Source organism: Aristolochia californica, unplaced genomic scaffold (genome assembly GCF_029961685.1).
Source record: "Aristolochia californica isolate CCGP_79_NKW_82.1479 unplaced genomic scaffold, dmAriCali1.0.hap1 SCAF_7, whole genome shotgun sequence".
Classification (NCBI taxonomy): domain Eukaryota; kingdom Viridiplantae; phylum Streptophyta; class Magnoliopsida; order Piperales; family Aristolochiaceae; genus Aristolochia; species Aristolochia californica.
The window spans coordinates 36,405,946-36,424,239 of record NW_027182268.1 but is presented as its reverse complement, the minus strand read 5'-3'; the positions used below and the strand labels follow the sequence as shown (position 1 = coordinate 36,424,239).

Genomic DNA, 18,294 nt, shown 5'->3' with positions numbered 1-18,294 from the left:
CGGCTGTGCGTGCAAATCATCTGGTGGAATGTAGTCACGTGAATCCCAAGGGGCCAGCAGTGACAGCGAACTTGGACAGGACACGTCGATATGGTCTACGTCACGCTCTAGTGGATCAGACTCGGAAAGTAACGCTAATCCAATTCCTCTACGCCTACCACTCGGCGCGTCTTTTGCCTATAAATATGGTTTGATATTTGCTTATGCAGACCTCGCTGTCGGCACTCTCTGGACTGTTCAACTTCCCTTCTCTTTTGGTCTCCATCGGTTATCCCGGCGGAAGCGCTCCAATTTCGAAACCAATATGGCGATGAAGAAAGTTGCTACCACCGCTATCAAATCGCTCCTCCCTGCTTCTTCCGTCTCGGGTCCTTCGATTTTCACCAGACAACTTCATGTACCTCTCTTATTTGTTTTAGTATTTCTTTTTAAATTTGTCTGTCATTTCTACTATTTAGTTTATCGACTTTACTTACTCTTAAGCAGCCCCGATCGTCTGCTTTGTAGCAAAGTTGAATGCTAGGGAGTGGAAGAAGCAGATCTTTACATTTTGGACATACTTTATTATTAATTTCTGGTTGAGGTTTTGTTTGTAGATCGAGCTTTTCTGTGTATATTGGGGAGATAAGCACTGCAAACAACGTAACCTATTCGGATGCGGTGATTGTAGCACGAATTACTGAGTCTGGAGCCATTTTAGTTCTGGTAGCCATTTTAAGCGCTCAATTAAGCTTAGCATGTAGGATTATTTGTGGCTAATGCATTGGTGGTCCGAACTACATGACTTTTTTCCTTAACTATTTACTAGTTTGACCACTAATAGATCTACGAACATCGTTTAGATTGGAACAGTTGACGGAGCAGCTATGACACATATTTTATACTTGGATCTAACAGTAAAATGCGGTATTAGCAGTAGCAATGTCCAAAACTGGGTCATTTCTTCTTCATAGTTAATATTCCCTTTTAAACCTAATGCAATGTTAGGTTTGGTAATTAAATGTCTCGTTCACAAACGCAGGCCTCACCGGGGAGTAAGAAGATTGTGGGAGTGTTCTACAAAGCCAACGAATATGCTTCAATGAATCCCAATTTCGTTGGATGTGCAGAGGGAGCTTTGGGCATACGCGACTGGCTAGAATCACAGGGCCATCAATACATTGTTACTGATGACAAGGAAGGACCTACTTGTGGTTAGTACGTTTAATCATTGTTGATATGTACTCTTTTCACAATTTAAACATCTTGAATCAAATGCATTATTAGCATGATAGTTTGTTGCCCGATAGTTTGTCAGCACTCATGAGAATAGACTACAATACCTCCAATTTACTTACTGTTTGCTAGTTATATTAGTAAGTTATCAATTAAGTGATAGATTCAATTTCATTAGATGTGAGAAGAAAGCTAAACGCTCATTATCCTTATTCACCGCTTGCTCCAACTTGTTACTTTGTGTTTTAATTATTGAAAACTGTTTGTATTTTAACTCACATAGGATACGTTAATTTTCCAATACAGAGCTGGAAAAGCATATTCCTGATCTGCATGTGCTCATAAGCACGCCTTTCCATCCAGCCTATGTAACAGCAGAACGAATCAAGAAAGCCAAAAACTTGCAACTGCTTCTCACTGCAGGAATTGGTTCGGACCATATTGACTTAAAAGCTGCAGCTGAGGCTGGATTAACTGTTGCTGAGGTTACTGGAAGCAACGTGGTTTCAGTTGCTGAAGATGAGCTGATGAGGATTCTCATCCTTGTTCGCAATTTCGTACCTGGATATCAGCAAGTGATTTCTGGAGATTGGAATGTGGCAGCTATTGCTCACAGAGCTTATGATCTGGAGGGAAAAACAGTGGGAACAGTTGGTGCAGGGCGCATTGGCAAACTTCTATTGCAACGGTTGAAGCCCTTCAACTGTAATCTCCTCTATCATGATCGGATCAAGATGGACCCAGAATTGGAGAACCAGTTAGGTGCAAAGTTTGAAGAGGATGTCGATAAAATGCTTCCTAAGTGTGACATTATTGTTATTAACATGCCTCTCACCGAGAAAACCAGGTAAGGAATTATTATTTGTGATTCTACAAATTCTATATATAGCTTATCTACATAAAATTATTATTATTTTTTGGCAGAGGGATGTTTGACAGCGCAAGGATTGCAAAGCTGAAGAAGGGAGTTCTTATTGTGAATAATGCTCGAGGAGCCATCATGGATACCCAGGCTGTTGCCGATGCTTGTTCAAGTGGGCACATTGCAGGTAATTGAATGTGAGATACATGGCAGGTCACTCACATCCCTCATTTGTTGCTTCTTATCGTTTGGATTGGGCATTTATAGGTTATTTGTGGTACAGTTGGACCCATTTTGCTCCCACGTGATTGGTCTCCTAGTGGGACTTACTGGCTTCCACGTGAATAGGTCCCACTCAGGATCAAATAGAGAAGATAGATAAGACCCATCGTTCCTTAAATGGGCTCCTTCCATTCTCTCACCGGGGATTAACCTTATTGGTCTACACTAACAAATTTGAACTTGGAAAACTTCCCGTATTTTAGTACTTCACCATTGGCATCTTCCTGTCTTTTATATGGGGGTGGGTTTGGTACCAAAATTGGACATATTCACAAGGGGATAAATGAGTTCACTCGACATCCTGTTTCGTAGGCTGTAGAAAAATTTCTTCAACAGATCCAACGCCCTTTATATCTTTTCCAAAATTTGCAGGTTACAGTGGGGATGTGTGGTCTCCTCAACCAGCTCCCAAAGACCATATATGGAGATACATGCCAAACCATGCAATGACGCCTCATATATCTGGCACAACCATTGACGCTCAGGCTAGTTAACTTTCTCTCTTGGTCTGTTTTTGAGGCGATTACAGACTAGACTCTTGATGGGTTATATAATGATATGCTGTGCAGTTGCGCTATGCCGCGGGAGTCAAAGACATGTTGGACAAATACTTCAAGGGAGAAGATTTCCCTCCTCAACATTACATCGTCAAGGAAGGGAAATTGGCCAGCCAATACCTTTAAATTCTGTCTTACCTTTCATAAGCTTGCGTGTGGGTTTATATTATAAACTAAAATAAGCCGCTTCAATAAGGTGGGTCATGTGACTATCAACGGGCGGCTGTAAGGATTTAAAGTGTCTTAACAAGAGTTTCCGTTTCATGAGTCAAGGGCTCTGAATTCTGAACTCCTGTTTTGTTAATTACAGGCTGCAATTGTGCATTTGCGCGTTTTGATTTTATCCATTTTAGCCTGTTAAATGATTTACAGTTGCATGTCAAGTGATTCAACTTCATGCTACTGTAGAGTGGTTTTCTTATTTTTAACACACGTTCTCATTTTCTTTTATTTAAATTTTAAAACACTCTTGCGAAGAACAGATTCAAGTAGTCTGCTTTCACCCTGACTTGCGTGAATGTGGCCGGGAAGGAGATGTGCAAAATCAAATGAATTGAATACAATAAAAACAGTACCAATTTCTGTTCCTTCGCCATTATCACACACGTATTTGATCACGCCTAAGAGGGTAAGGCTCCAGAACATGATACTGCAAACCCCCTAGTAATCCTCTGCTTGCCAACTGGAACATGGAAGACATTACGTCTAAGCAGCAAAAGACTCCACACCACCACCAGTTCCGGCCATACCAACCTCCGCAACGCCCATCCTCCGATTTCCCCCTCTCCACTCTAACACAACAACACTACAGAATATCCCACCCACTCAACCACCTAACTTCTCCCAACAAGAAATTCAACAGCAGTGCCTACTGCCACCACCTTGGATATTTATCCCCTTTTCCCTCAAGATGGAACGCGAAAAACTACTTTCTTTGTCTCTTATCATCACCACCTACAACCAACCACCTTGCCCACAATCCATCGCCCCCTGGTTCTGCGAAATATTGCACCTCCATTCATCTCCATCCTACTCTTTCCTCCGACCAGGAGAATGGATATTTCATTTCCTCAAACACTCTGATAAAATGGTCGCCCTTACTCTCCCCACTGACCATTGACCCGACATCACCATACTCTTAGGCTGGACTCCTTAAAAACCAGATAATTCCCCTAGGCAATGGAGTAACATCTTGGGCATCCCTGCCAAACTTTGGCATACCCACACTTTCACCCAAATTGCCTTGGCCTTTGGATCTCTCTCCGGACTTGACATCACCAAATCCTCGATCTGGGGATACTCTTGACCTGTTGGATAACTTGCATGATCATCGAATTATCGATGGTTCATGCAGATACAAGCCAAATTCAAATTTCAAACTCTTTGCACCTATGACGGCCCTAGCCCACAATTGTAGACCTGCCATTAATGATGCGGACCCCATTTTGGATAACTTGCTATTGAATATGAATAATGAAATATTTTTAGATACTTTACAAAGAGATAATGTTTTACATGATAAACATTATCACTAAGAGAGTTTACATGGGTTTAGAGTTGCAAGTTAAGACAATCTCAACTTCTCTCATACTTATCTTTACCTCTATTATGCCCCCACAATCTGGAGTTCCGAGAGGAGAGTTCAATCTTGGTCTTCAAGAAGAAAAGTGTGTTCGGGGAAGCGGTTTGGTGAGAGCATCTGCTAATTGATCAACAGAGGAGACATGAGTCATCTGAAGAGCACCACTCTGAACGTGTTCTCAAATGAAGTAGTAATCCAAAGCTACATGTTTAATGCACGAGTGAAAGACTGAATTGGAACATAGAATTATAGCACCGATATTCTCACAATAAATGATCGATTGTCGTGGAAGAAAAACACCAAGGTCAGTAAGAAGAGAGCAAATCCAACGGATCTCAGATGCAGTGGTTGTAACAGATCGATATTCCACTTCGGTAGAAGATCGAGCCACATTCCGTTGCTTCTTAGAACTCCAAGAGATAGGATTGCGACCTAGGTAAACAATATAGGCGCCAGTTGAAGTGAAATCATCATTTTTACCTGCCCAATCAGCATTAGAGAATGCATGAAGAGACAAAGAAGATTGTCAATGTAAGACAATACCATGATCCAGAGTCCCACAAAGATAGCGTAGCAATTGCTTGACTACATCCCAGTGATCATTAATAGGGCAATGCATAAACTGAGATAACTTATTTACCACATAAGTAATGTCAGGGCGAGTAAGAGACAAATATTGTAGACTCCTAACAACAATCCGATATTTAGATGCATCGGAGAGTGTCGTACCAGACTGAACTGTGAGTAGGGTGGCATCGAACCGAGCCGGTTCTCGAGCGGCTCGAGCTTGGCTCGGTTCGACTCTATTTATTTGGATCTCGAATTAAGTTTGAGATCCAAATAAGGCTTGTTTGTGTTAACGAGCTGAGCTTGCGCGCCGACTCGTGAATGGGCTCGAGATTTGGGACCGGGACGAAGGGGGGGGGGGATTCTTCCTCCCCTCATCACCATCGAGCCCCTCCCGTTTGCTGCTATCGTCATCGACAGCTGCCCGCCGACCGCCTCTGTCGTCGTCGGTTTGATTTCTTTCTCCGATTTCTTCGCCTCTGTTTCCGTCGCTGCCGCCGCCTTCATCCCCGATGACAAGTTGTCGCCGCCGCTTGCTAACCCCCCCTCCCTTGCACATGTGTGACTTTCGCTTGTACCCCTAATTGTGAGTGTAGATGATGTGGCAAGCAATGTAGCTACAAGTTTTGTATTGGTCATGCGTGTGCGAGCAAGGAGATCGGAGATATACCGGCGTTGAGACAGAAGTAGGCCTTAAGAATAAGGAACAACTTCAATACCAAAAAAATAAACCAAGGAGCCTTGAGTGAGAATCTCTAAGCAAGTAGGTGGTAACTTGATAATTTTTTCTTGTAATAATAATGTCATTAACATAGACCAATATATACAACACAACTGAACATGTGTGAGAGATAAAATAGAGAAGAGTCTGCATGAGAGTTGGTGAAACTCGAGGTAATGAGAAACTGACACAACTCATGATGCCAAGCACAGGGTTCTTGCTTGAGACCGTAGAGGGCCTTGTGAAGTTTGCAAACATAATTGGGATTATTACGATCGATGAAGCCCGGTGGTTGGGTCATAAAAACATCTTTAGATAGAGTACATTTGAGAAAAACATTGTTAACATCAAGTTGTCGAAGCGACTAACCACAACTTACTGCAAGGCTAAGAACAATACACATAGTGGTATGTTTGACAACAAGACTAAAGTTTCCATGATAATCAACTCCAAGGCGCTAGTGACACCCTTTGGCAACTAAATGAGCCTTGTACCCGTCAATGCTGCAACCATAAAAAATCTATTTGCAACCAACCAGATTCTACGAAGGATCTGATGGAACAAGTTCCCATATTTCGTTTCGAACAAGAACATCATACTCATCAAACATAGCCTGACGCCATTTGGGATCGGTGATAGCTTGACTTACGGTTGTGGGTTCACGGTTGGCAGATGCAGGAACCTGGGTTGTGAGGTTCAGTTTTTGGATGGGCATGTACATGTTATTCTTGGATTTGGTGACAATAACACGGGGAGGGGAGTAAGCAGGTATGGATGATGTCGACCGATGTGGGAGTGTGGTGTGGAGTGGGGTGAGGTGGTGAACGGGGCTTGTAAATGGCGTAGGGATCAAAGTTGTAGATGATGTATCATAATCTGGAGAAAGGACACAGATGAACACCAATGGGAGAGTATGTCAGACGTGGGTCGGTCAAAATGAGATGAAAGTGACTCAACGAATTTAACATGATGCGACACATAAAGACGAAAGGTATTGGAGTCAAGACATAAATAGGCACTTTAAATGGTAGAGTACCCTAGAAAAACATAAGGAGAAGAACGTAGAGTGAGTTTGAGGGAGGTGTATGGATGGAGCCATGGATAACAGAAACAACCAAAATTGTGGAGTTTAGAGTAGTTAAGAGGGTTGCCAAAAAGTTTGGAATATAGTGAAAGAAGACTAAGTGTGGGTGTAGGTAAACAGTTGATGAGATAAATAGTAGTGGAGAAAGCATATGACCAGTAAGAGTGCTGCTCTCAGGATTGTCGGCGATGGTGGCTCGGGTGCCGTCATCGACGATTGTTGGAGGTTCCGTCGGATTTTGGTGATGGCAGAGAGGAAGGAACAAAGAGATGCACGACTTTGGTTTTATAGTGACACCAAGGAGTTCGGTGATAGTAGAGAGGAAGGAACAAAGAGATGCACGACTCTGGTTTTGTAGCGATGCCAGGGAGGAGAAATCAGAGAGATCTAAACTCTGATACCATATTGAATACGAATAATAAAATATTTTATGATACTTTACATTTATCAATACAAGTATTTATAGGTTACAAATGGATAAGGTTTTACATAATAAGTATTATCACTAATAAAGTTTACATGGGTTTAGAAGTACAAGTTGAGACAATCTCAACTTCTCTTATCCTTATCTTTATCTCTATCACTTGCCTCCCTACACAAATGCCCCTGATACAGTTTGTGACCCCTACCTACAATTCCCCTATATAAGTCAACCTGTGCATGACACGGGTCACATCACAACAACCTTTTTGTCTTATTCAAGACACGACCACGTCCCCCATCCAAATAGTTTGTTATGTTTGCCTCAATCCCCCATGGATAACCCCTCTGAACAACCTTGTTAGAACACTTTTGTCTTGTCTCCCACTCTGAATACAACCAATTCTCAGTCATATCCACACTTTTATCACCCTTCCTTAAATACGCACTCCCTGTTACCTTTCCCATCACCTTGAATCCCTTCCAAATTCAGAAATTCTCACTCTTTCACTTGCCTACCTAATTGTCGATTTCATTGGTGCATGCGACCTGGAAGACATCCCCTTATCTGGGGAAGAATTTTACCTGGTCTAATTGCCAACAACGCAAACCCATACTCTCCAAGCTAGATCGTTTCTTGGCTAATGGACAATGGCTTCAGCTCTACCCAAATTCTATGGGTAAAATCCTCAATCATTGCCCGATTCTTCTTGACACCAAACTTGGCCAGTGGGGACCTAAGTCGTTCAGGTTTGAGAACACATGGCTTTTGGAACAATGCCTGGGCTCTTCCCTATATACTCGAGCATATTAAGCCTCATCTCCAAATGTGAGCCTTGAGCAAGCCTCTTGCTACCATTGCGGAAAAATCTGACCTACGATCCAAAATAACAAATTTGAAGACAATGGTCATCAACCCTCTCTCTGAATTCGAGGTTAGATTCGTTCTTCAAACTCGCTCCATCTCTTTATCTCACTGTGAGTGAATCCACCGGAAACAAAGGGCTCCTAGAAGGAGATGGCAATAACAAGTTTTTTCATGCGACAACCTCATTCAGAAGAAAAATCAACCGTATCACTTCATAAGTCTCAACAATGAGGTGACCTCTATCGCTCAGTGACGAATGCTCCCACTGTCCAAAGCTCGACAACATCCAGCTACCAACCATCTCAAATACAATTGCTAACCTTCTCGAGCTCCCCTTCTCGACAAAGAAAATTGAATGAGCCACCCTTGGTCTGCCTACCTACCGATCGTGCTCCGCAGCCCAATGGTTTCAACTGTGACTTCTTTAAACTCTGTTAGTCAACCCTCAAAAGAGACATCACCAACATAGTTAACTCCTTCCATCATCAAGGGATCACCTTCAAGAACTTGGGAACCATGTTCATCACTCTCATCCCCAAGAATGTCACCACTAAACACCCCAGAGATTACCAACGATTAAGTACTATTTGTTTACTATTAGTTGAATTTTATTTTCCTCTTTTTTATTTCGAAAAAATTAATTTTAGTACATTTAATGTATATCGAGAACATCCAAAGACTCCCCGAGTCATTCCCTTTTGACTCGCTACTAGCTCTATGTGTTCTGATTGCTGATTCGTGAATTGGCAGAGCAGGGTCCCATATGCCGGACCCACATTATAGTTGAAGGGTAGATGCGGCGACTTGCTGTTCACGTCGCAGATATGACGAGTCGAGTCGCCCACTCTCTACTGCCCAATGCACCAATATTATCCAGGTGTACCGTTCTGATTGACGAAAGAAAAATGCCTCAGATCGAACGTCTTCGCACCACTCCCTTCGTCCTTCAAAATGCCAAGTCCATGGTCGCCGTCTCATAGGCAACAGAAGCAGATCTCTCAATCTGAATTCCTGTGTTTTTTTTTTCTCTCGTTGCGTCTTCGACAAGGTAAAGTCTTCGTGAACTCTAGTTTTCTCATCGCAGTTTCTGATCTCTCACTCGGTCCATCTGAGGACCTTCGAATCCCTTCTACCGGTGATCCAGTCCCCGCCCTAATTGGCTGGGTCATGCCTCCGGTGTTGTTGTTTTCTAGGAAATGTTAAAAATTAATGTAGCAAGCGTTCTTATCAATGTTTGTTTCCATCACTGGAGCATGGAATAATTGTTGAGGTGCCTATTGATTCCCATCCTGGGCGATCTACTCTGTCTATATTTGCTATTGATTTTCTCTCTGTTATTACTGTTTGTGGAAAATTATTTTTTGCTTTCTAATACATAGAAGTACTGCGCATATTGAGTTCATTTTTTGTTTCTATTATCTGGAACTCAGTTTTACCATTCAGCTGGTTGGCTTTGTTTGCTGAAACTGGATGATAATATGGAGAGTGTTGCTTTATGCGTTCGCTGAAGTTAGCTGTATATTTCTGTCAGAGATGTTGATTGAGACTTCTGTGAAATCATTAATCTGGGCCCGACCAGCCTCATGATTTTATTATTCTGGTCTATTTGTAGTCATAAGTTCGCTTCAGCAGGTCAAAGAAGCATGGGTTCGACATCATATAATCCTATAGCTTAGTGTAGGATAATCTCTTAGTACATCGATTAACCATTGGATGGGCTTGTGGCAGGAAGAGAGGGTCTTTTGCCGGTTTCTTCAAATCCTTGAAAAGCTTGTTGGCTTTATTTATCTGTAGGCTATGGCTTCACAATTAGGTCCAAGAGTCAGGTGCTTATTAACTGGTTGGACCCAAAAGAGAGATTGCCCCTTGACAACCAATGGCCCGTCAATTGCAGGAAAGAGGGTCTTGCCCTGGTTTCTTCAAATCCTAGAAAAGCTTGTTCGCTTTATCTGATGCTGGAGGCTATGGCTTCCTAGTTAGATCCAAATTTTTGGCGCTTATTAAGTGGGTTGAACTCAAAAAAGAGATTGCCTTTGACAACCAATGGCCTGTCAATTTTGGGAAAAGAGGATCTTGCCCTGGTTGTTTAAAATCATAGAAACATTTTTTGGCTTTATTTTATGCTGGACCCTATGACTTCCCAGTTAGATTGAAAAGTCTAATGCTTATTTGCTCATTAAACCCAAAAGAGACGTTGGCTTATTCTTAAAGAATCTCTGTTGTAGTTATACCTGCATCTTCACCAAGGTAAAGACTTTACTTACCCTAGTTTTCTCATTGCCACCTCTGATCTCTTACTCAATTCATCTTAGGATCCCTGTTTATGCTTTGATGATTATAGAAATTTTTTAGCATGCCAGACTGCTAGAGTTTGTGCTCTATTTTTCTCTGTGCGAGCTGCATCCAGTCACTGTGTGTACCAGTGATTATGTTCTCTAATAAATGATGTATTTTGTCTTCTTTGTTAGGTTTTGAACCTCGTAATCCCACAGTAATCGTAATTTGGATCCATCTGTCATGATTTCCTGATTTAAAGTTAAATATCACTGTATTTTTTTTAGAAAACATTTATTTATGCATTGTTACATTATTTTATTTATGATTCTAAATTTTGTTCTATAGCCTACGGTTATGATTTTGTTTTTGATTCTTCTTCTAACTCTGGCTTAGTTATTTCATCAGAATATTATTTGACATTTTATTCTTTTTTCATTTTAAAAATAAATAATTATTTTTTTTGTTATTAAATGAACAGGTTTGGTTAGAAATGGCTGAGGCTAAGCCTGGAATGAGGAAACCTGTATTTACTAAGGTGGATCAACTCCGACCTGGAACTAGCGGCCACACCCTAATTGTGAAGGTGGTAAGTTCGAAAATGGTTTTGCAGAAGGGCCGCCCTGATGGGCCCCAAGTTCGTCAAATGCGTATTGCTGAGTGTCTGGTTGGAGATGAAACTGGGATGATTGTCTTTACAGCCAGAAATGATCAAGGTATAATTCTTATTTCTTTGTGATGTGATGCATAGTCTGAAAAGTGCCAAACTGCTTTATATGTATCTACTTAACAGGTGTAGGTGTAGTGGGTGGATTAGGATGTTGGGCACTTTTGGGACAGAATTGCTAAAATGCACAGCTCTAGTCACCAAATAATGGCTTTACCAATATGGATAACCCATTTTTTGGTAGTCTCATTCAATGGTTATTTAGTAATCTAACTTGAACTATTTGAATTGTGACATGTGTTGTTGTTCTCTGGCCTTAGGTTTTACATTATCTGATGAATAAACCATCTCAACAAAAAGTTGTTACTTTATGGTATTTTCATATATAAATGGAGGCCACTTTTTATAATGTTTGAACAGTTTACCTTACCTTATCTATCCAGATTAGGCACCATGATTTAGTTATGCTTTCTTGTTTCTGTGCAAAATTATTATGTTTGAATTGAGATATGGGTTTTGTGGCATGAGACTAGTTGAGTATATTTATGTCATATTTATTCTTCAGTGGAGTCATTCATGTTGAATGATTGCTGTTCTTATGCCATTGGAGTTCTCTTGTCATGATTTGCTCTGTTCATTTGGGAAAACATTTTCACCGGAGCTACTGCTTATGCACTTACATCTTTAAGATGAAGTTAATGTGCATAGCTTAGCATTGATATCACACTTGGGGTTTAGTTTTTCTTTAGGGAGGACCGCAGTTGTTTATTTTTAGATATTTACAACCGCCTGTTGTTATGACTTCTTAGTTTTCTTGATTTGCAATAAACATGGATGTATTTATATTGAAAATATAAAAAAAAATTCAGTGGAATAAAAATGCAATTATTTCATATGGAGATATGCTATGGTATTTCTTTTGGGTCATTTGTTGTTTGTTGTTGTACCTACAAGACACATTCTTACCACATTTGAATTAAAAAATAAGATCATATGGACATTGTACTGCAGCTTTCATAAAAATATTTTTCCAAAATTATGTTCTCTTTTAGACGTGATTATTCTGACTAAATTTATTATCATAATGTATCAATAATATTTTATGGTATGAATTACTGTTTAACATTTGTTAGAACGTTCTAACAATACTAGTGGGAAATGGATGAGTATGTGTCAATCAACAACTGTTTGCCTCAAATGATGGATTCCATTTGGCTTTTTTTTTTGTAAAAAATGTAAGGCATAATTTCTTGAGATGGAATTGTTATTTATCGTATGATTCCTGTGTTTGTTTTGTTTGTCATATATTATGTTCTACTATCTATGCTTTTCAACTGTATTTCCTGTGGAGTCCTTTGCAGTTTAGCTTACACCGGTGTAGTGAAGATATGACTTATTTTTTTTAGAAAGGTGAATTTTATTCACGGCAAAAGCCAATAATCTAACGACAAGGGCTTGGCAAGTTGATCTCCCATTACCACAAGAGATTGGAAAGAGATCCCTTGTTTTGCTGGAAAAAAGCTAAGATGAATTAGCTGATCTAGGAACATGAGACCAAATACAGTTAAGAGGAAAAATAATATCTAAAATTCTGATTTGCATAGGCAATTTCTAGTTTGTTATGCTGATAGAGGTACAACAAACCCTGCCTTAATGAGATCTTGCATATCTACACTCATTTTGCACATCGTAGGTTTGCTTGTAGGCTCAATATGCATTTGGTGCAATTAGATAATTGGATCAAAGATGTCCTGTTATCACAAAAGTGTCAGACCATTTTCTTTGGTCTATGCAGGAAAGTTGTGCATATCCCATGGATATTCCAGCTTACTGATGCCTAGATTTTTTTAGAAAAGATATTTGGAACCAAAACAAGATTTTTTTGTCAGAAGGGAATTTAAGAAAAGACTTCCTTGTTCCTTGACTGTATTTTCTCTTTATTGATCTTACAGGTATTGATTTATAGATATTTAATTGTATGCAATTTCGGCAAACACTTTTCCTATTATCCAATCTACCTTGCAGCCTTAATTAAGCTACTGATTGAGGAATAAGACATATGAAGTTGTAGGTAAAGCTGATTTTAGTATCATTCCCTCAGCTTTTTTTATCATCTATTTTTGTTTAGTTCAATGTGAGGGTTCTCCTACCCACATAATCCAATAAGGTTTCTTTCACTGTCTGCGTTAATACCTCTAAATGGGCCCTTGGTTGGGGTTTCATCAAACTAATTGGACGAATGATCATTGGACATTTGAGCTATGTGATCTAAACAGATTTCATTCAGGCTTTGCAGTTGTGACATGTAGTTGTATTCCAACTTATTTGAACACCCTATGAAAAGCCTTAGAACAGCTTTAAGTGAATGAACTCCGTCATAGTATGTTATTAAATGAGGTGTAGGTTGAGTGCCTATATGATGTATTTGTGGCCAATGTGGTTCACTTCATCTTTGTTGTGATTTTTGTGTGATTCAGTATGGTGAACTCTGTTGTTCTTAAAAAGGTAGAATGGTCAACAGTCTTCAGTATATTCTTCCCTTGTTCAGCCTAATCTTTGGCTGAGTTTTCACGGCCCTGAGTTGGGATGGTTGAATTTTTTTTTTTTTTTTTTGACAAAATCAGTGACCATTTGTTGAAAACTATCCTGAATGCTTTATTGTTCTAAGTTCTTACTCAAAAGTGAGCTGACATGCTTCTGTTTAGAAGTTCCTGAGAATCGTCTCTACTTACCTAAACTTGTGAAACTGGTTCCAGTATTCTATTATATGTGTCTTTCTCTATACTCAATACCACTGATCCTTCTCCGTTCTCAATACGTCATGTTCAACATAAAGAATCAAAAGAGGTTGTTGCACTTGTTTTCTTTATCAGTCGAAGCCCAATAATTGAACCCCTTCTTGGTGCTGATATTGTTCTGGCCTTGCACTTCACCACATTTCTCTTCTGGACTGTGACTTTGGAAGTCACTACAGCTGAAGAAAAATAATCTTTAACTGAAATGTCTGCATGAACTACTCATTGCATGCATGGAATAGGATGAGTGCCGTGAGATCCTTAAATTTTTAGCCAACAAAAAAATGATGTCGAAGGCAAAGATGTACTCTATTTTTTTTCAAAAAAAACATGTCTATCAAAATGTTCTTGAGAGCTTCTTGTCTCTAGAGCTCTATTATGCTGGTGCAGTTAGTAATAATGTGCACCATGTTCATTCTGAGCATCTTCATTTTCCTTAAAATAGGCAGGATCTATGCTTCTGCTGCTTGCAGCTATTGGATCATAGCTGCTTGTTCTGATCTGTATCCCTTAAGCATCAAAATTACACTCAAGAAAAAGAGAGAAAAGGATCTTTGTTTTTTCCTTTTTTTTAAAGATGACAGAAAGATATTAATTGAAGACACTCCCAAGCAACATAATTATCAGAAAGGAGAGATCAAACGAAGAAGGGTTGTGTTAAATGGTCTGCTTTGTTTTTCACTCAAGTTGATTCATCCTTTCTGGCAGCATTGCATTCCTGGCCCTCATTTTCTGGATCATACCCCTGCTGTTGTTATGTTGAAGAAACGTTAAATTATGAAGTGGGAAGTCTTCCTCTTAATGTTCATCTTGGAGTGTCAAACTTTTGTTAAAGTACCCTTTCTCAAAAAAATGGTTGTTGAAGTTTCTACACCTTTTTTTGCATTTTAAAGAAAAAATACCAGCACCTTTATAATATCCATTCTGATCCTGAATGCTGCACACTATATTTATCTGAGTTTGTTGGTTTATTTTTGTGCTGGAGTTGCTATATTGTTGTGCTAAAGATTTGATTGAGACCAGCCTCTTTCAGTTGCAAACTTTAATCTGGGCCAAATTTGTTATTTTGGTCTACTTGGAGTAATAAATTCGGCTCAGCAAGTGACTGAACATGGCTTCAGATCAGATCATCTCATAATCCTACAACTCCATCCCATTTAAGGGTGTTTAACCATTGGATTGTTGATGGTAGGAAAAAAGACCCTTGACCGAGTTAATTCAGATCTTAGAAAGCTTGTTGGCTCTCTCTTATGCTGAAGGCTACGGCTTTCCAGGTAAGGTCCAAATGGCTGGTGGTTATCCATTTGTTGAAACCCAAAGAGAGGTAACAGTCATTTGATGGTCAGTAACAGGAAAAAGACTCTTTTGCCTGGTTATTTCAAATTTTAGAGAAAGTTGTTGGCTTTGTTTTATGCCAGAGCCTAGGGCTTCTCAGTTGGGTCCAAATGTCTGGTGTTTATCCATTGGTTGAACCAGAAAGTGAAGTTGTCTGATAATCTTGGCTTAACCTTTTAGTGAAGCGTGTGAACTTCTGAAGTCATTCCTCTTGTTTTTTTTGATAATTTATATGCTCTTTAAACTAATTCTTTAAATTGACTTTATGGTACTTTTTTAGTTTTGTTGATAGTTTGCAGTTATCTTTCTCCTTCAGTAAGCACTGAATCTTATGAATGGAATTGGATGGCCTTGCGGACATGATTTCTCATCTTTATGGCCCACCTTTTGTTTTTTATGCTTTTTTATTTTCCTTATAATTTTGGGATACTTGAAGTGGTTTTTTTATCTGGCTAAGCTATATTTTACACACTACACCATGTACCCCTGCATATAATAGGCATTTTGCTTATGCTTCTGAGTTTTTTTATACTGTTTTTTTATACTGATCTCATTTCAAACGGGTGGCCATATAAAGCAGTACTTGTTGTGTGTGCTGTGTGCAGTGGACAAGATGAAGCCCGACACTAGTGTGATTCTGCGGAATGCGAAGATTGATATGTTCAAGGGATCCATGAGGCTTGCTGTGGACAAGTGGGGCCGTGTTGAAGTTACAGACCCTGCTGATTTCACTGTAAAGGAAGAAAATAACTTGTCACTGGTGGAATATGAGCTGGTGAATGTCGTGGAAGAGTAACCAGTGAACGAATGACCTCCCTCTATTACTACTAGTGCACAAAAAGCAAAATTGGTTTTTTGAGGTTTGCAAGTGATATTTCTGTTTTTTTCCTGGTCAGCTAGTGAAACAGGTTACAGTCATGAGAAGCTACCGAGAGTAGGAGGCCGATCGTACCTTGCAAAGCTCAATGGTCATGTGGACAAAATTCCGATCGGTCCGAAGTCTCACTTTGCTAATGATGATTGCTTTCGTGCCGGATTAAAGAAACTGCAAGTCTACCTGTTAGAACTCGTGCTTGAGTAATTTATTTGCTGTATCAGATGCTTATGGAATTTTAAATATTGGTATCTACCAGATGGTTGCTTTGGTTCATCAGATATGATATTATCCAATGCAGTTTTCATTTTACCCATATTTCTTGCTTTTTAGTGGCTGCCCTCTCTCTCCTTTGATGTGTCTGTATTTTTTCTTTTTTTCAATTTGGTTGCTGAAATTTGTGGGTGGCTTTATCCATGCAAGTCTCTTCTTATAGAAAGCAATTTATCAAAGTTCAAGAATTGTTTATTCAATTTTTTTTATTATCAAGAATCATACTTATGTACAAATTTATAAATCTATACGCTTATTAGATTTAAATCGGATTCTTAATAGATATCGATAAATCTAGGGCATGTCCAGATAGAAATTTTAGTTGAATATAGGAGGATCTGCAAAACAATCGAGTAATTTAATGTAGGACTACAGAAACATAAATGATAGACCTGTTTTCCAGCTCCAGAATCAATTTGTTTACAGTGTAGGACAGGCCCTCTTCAAAAGATTGAGCAACTGATGAAGGGATCAATCTGAACTGGTCAGGGATGAGCTGTTTCCAACACGATTCTAGGGTCCACTCACCTACTCCGGATCTATCATTTCCTTCTCTTTGATGTATCTGAGTCCAGTTCAAAGTGAGCAGTGTAGAGAAGATCGATAAAAATACAAGGATTCAGCTCCTTCTAATTAATCTACATTTTATCCTTCTCGCTTATTATAAGAGATTATTCTCTGTATTTCTTGACCCTTGTCTCTCTTTCTCTGATAAAATAAAGCATCACGACGCATGTATCTCTTTCACCACGTGAATCTAGACGATGACCTGCTCTATAATGGCGGAGCTTCTGCTACTGACAAGCACTGGTTACTGAACCCAACAGAAATATGGGTTTTTCTTAGTTCTAGCTTCTCGACCAACCTGGATTCAATTATGCCTTTCTTAATTAATTGATATCTTGTATTATCTGCGAATCAATGGTGACTGTCATGTGTGGACGGAAACTCTCCCCTAGAAAAAAAAAAAGAGTCACTGGTCGAACCAGTACTGGAACTAGAAGCTTGTTAGTTAGATCTTTCATAAATTTCTGTTGACTGGAAGTTGAGAAAAATAACACACGAATAGCCTACGTTTGTTCTTTCTGGGTTTTAGCTAGAAGCAGATTCTTAAAATGTCAATTGTCCGTCGTGGATTTCAGTTTGCTTGTTAGCCTTTTTGATGAATTCTATTTCCCTTTAAATGCTTCCCTTCCAGGACAACAATGGCTTCCGGGCAACTCCAACCCTCCATTGAATTTGAACAGGGAGAGCAACTCGAGTTCCATTTGATTCCGACGTCAACAAGCCTGAACAATGGAGAGTAAATAACCAAAAGACTCTGGTAATGAACTGCGGTTTCAACTTCATTGTAGATTGAGGACATCTTGAAAGCAAGCCAAGGCTTCTTCTTCGGGCACAGAAAGATGAAACGTGTTTGCATAAAAAAAAATGGCTTGGAGCGTTGGACAGTTGAACCTGTCAGGAGAGGGAAAAACGAGACTTATATTAATGGAAAACAGAGAGAAGAGAGGGTAAACAGACAAATACTAGACGCGTTTTAACCAGAAGAAACAAAGAAAAACGGGGGAACCTGATGCACGATATCTCTGTACAGTAAAACGCGTGCTTCTAAGCTTTCCGTTCACTGAAAATATTTCTTTATGATGATTTTAACAAGAAAATTCAAGTGCAAAAATGGTTTTTCTCGCTGTAAATAAAGGCCACGAGGGTTACAGGACTAGGAAACAAAGCAGCAGCAATTGAGTTTCACAAGGCAGTAGAATTTATTATTTGAAAATGTCACTTTATGCTTTTTGAAATGCATGCCTGTGTCAGTCTACTCTTTTCTTCTTCTTCTTCTCTGTGTCGGCCTCTCAGTCGTCGCTGTAATCTTCTCAGGAAAGATTCCCCAGAGAGCGAGAAATTAAAGGGTCTT

The 18,294-nt window shown here is 39.6% G+C and overlaps 2 protein-coding genes across 2 annotated transcripts; both read left to right on the top strand.

Annotated features, from left to right (window-relative positions):
* Window positions 1-217: 217 nt before the first annotated feature.
* LOC137937051 (formate dehydrogenase, mitochondrial) lies at window positions 218-3,337 on the top strand. Its single transcript, XM_068782085.1, has 6 exons — window positions 218-397; window positions 1,022-1,193; window positions 1,522-2,062; window positions 2,140-2,264; window positions 2,732-2,844; window positions 2,929-3,337. The coding sequence occupies exons 1-6, from the start codon at window positions 305-307 to the stop codon at window positions 3,040-3,042; spliced, it is 1,158 nt and encodes a 385-aa protein (XP_068638186.1). The 5' UTR covers window positions 218-304; the 3' UTR covers window positions 3,043-3,337.
* A 5,726-nt stretch (window positions 3,338-9,063) lies between these two features.
* Window positions 9,064-16,421, top strand: LOC137937057 (uncharacterized protein At4g28440-like). The gene is made up of 3 exons (XM_068782091.1): window positions 9,064-9,206; window positions 10,914-11,148; window positions 15,835-16,421. Exons 2-3 carry the CDS (start codon window positions 10,926-10,928, stop codon window positions 16,023-16,025), a joined length of 414 nt encoding a protein of 137 aa, XP_068638192.1. The 5' UTR covers window positions 9,064-9,206; window positions 10,914-10,925; the 3' UTR covers window positions 16,026-16,421.
* Window positions 16,422-18,294: the final 1,873 nt, after the last annotated feature.

Coding starts and splice junctions, on each gene's coding strand:
- LOC137937051 (XM_068782085.1), top strand. CDS start 305: ATGGCGATGAAGAAAGTTGCTACCACCGCTATCAAATCGCTCCTCCCT. Junction 398..1,021: donor TTTTCACCAGACAACTTCAT/GTACCTCTCTTA, acceptor TCACAAACGCAG/GCCTCACCGGGGAGTAAGAA. Junction 1,194..1,521: donor CAAGGAAGGACCTACTTGTG/GTTAGTACGTTT, acceptor TTTCCAATACAG/AGCTGGAAAAGCATATTCCT.
- LOC137937057 (XM_068782091.1), top strand. CDS start 10,926: ATGGCTGAGGCTAAGCCTGGAATGAGGAAACCTGTATTTACTAAGGTG. Junction 11,149..15,834: donor TACAGCCAGAAATGATCAAG/GTATAATTCTTA, acceptor TGCTGTGTGCAG/TGGACAAGATGAAGCCCGAC.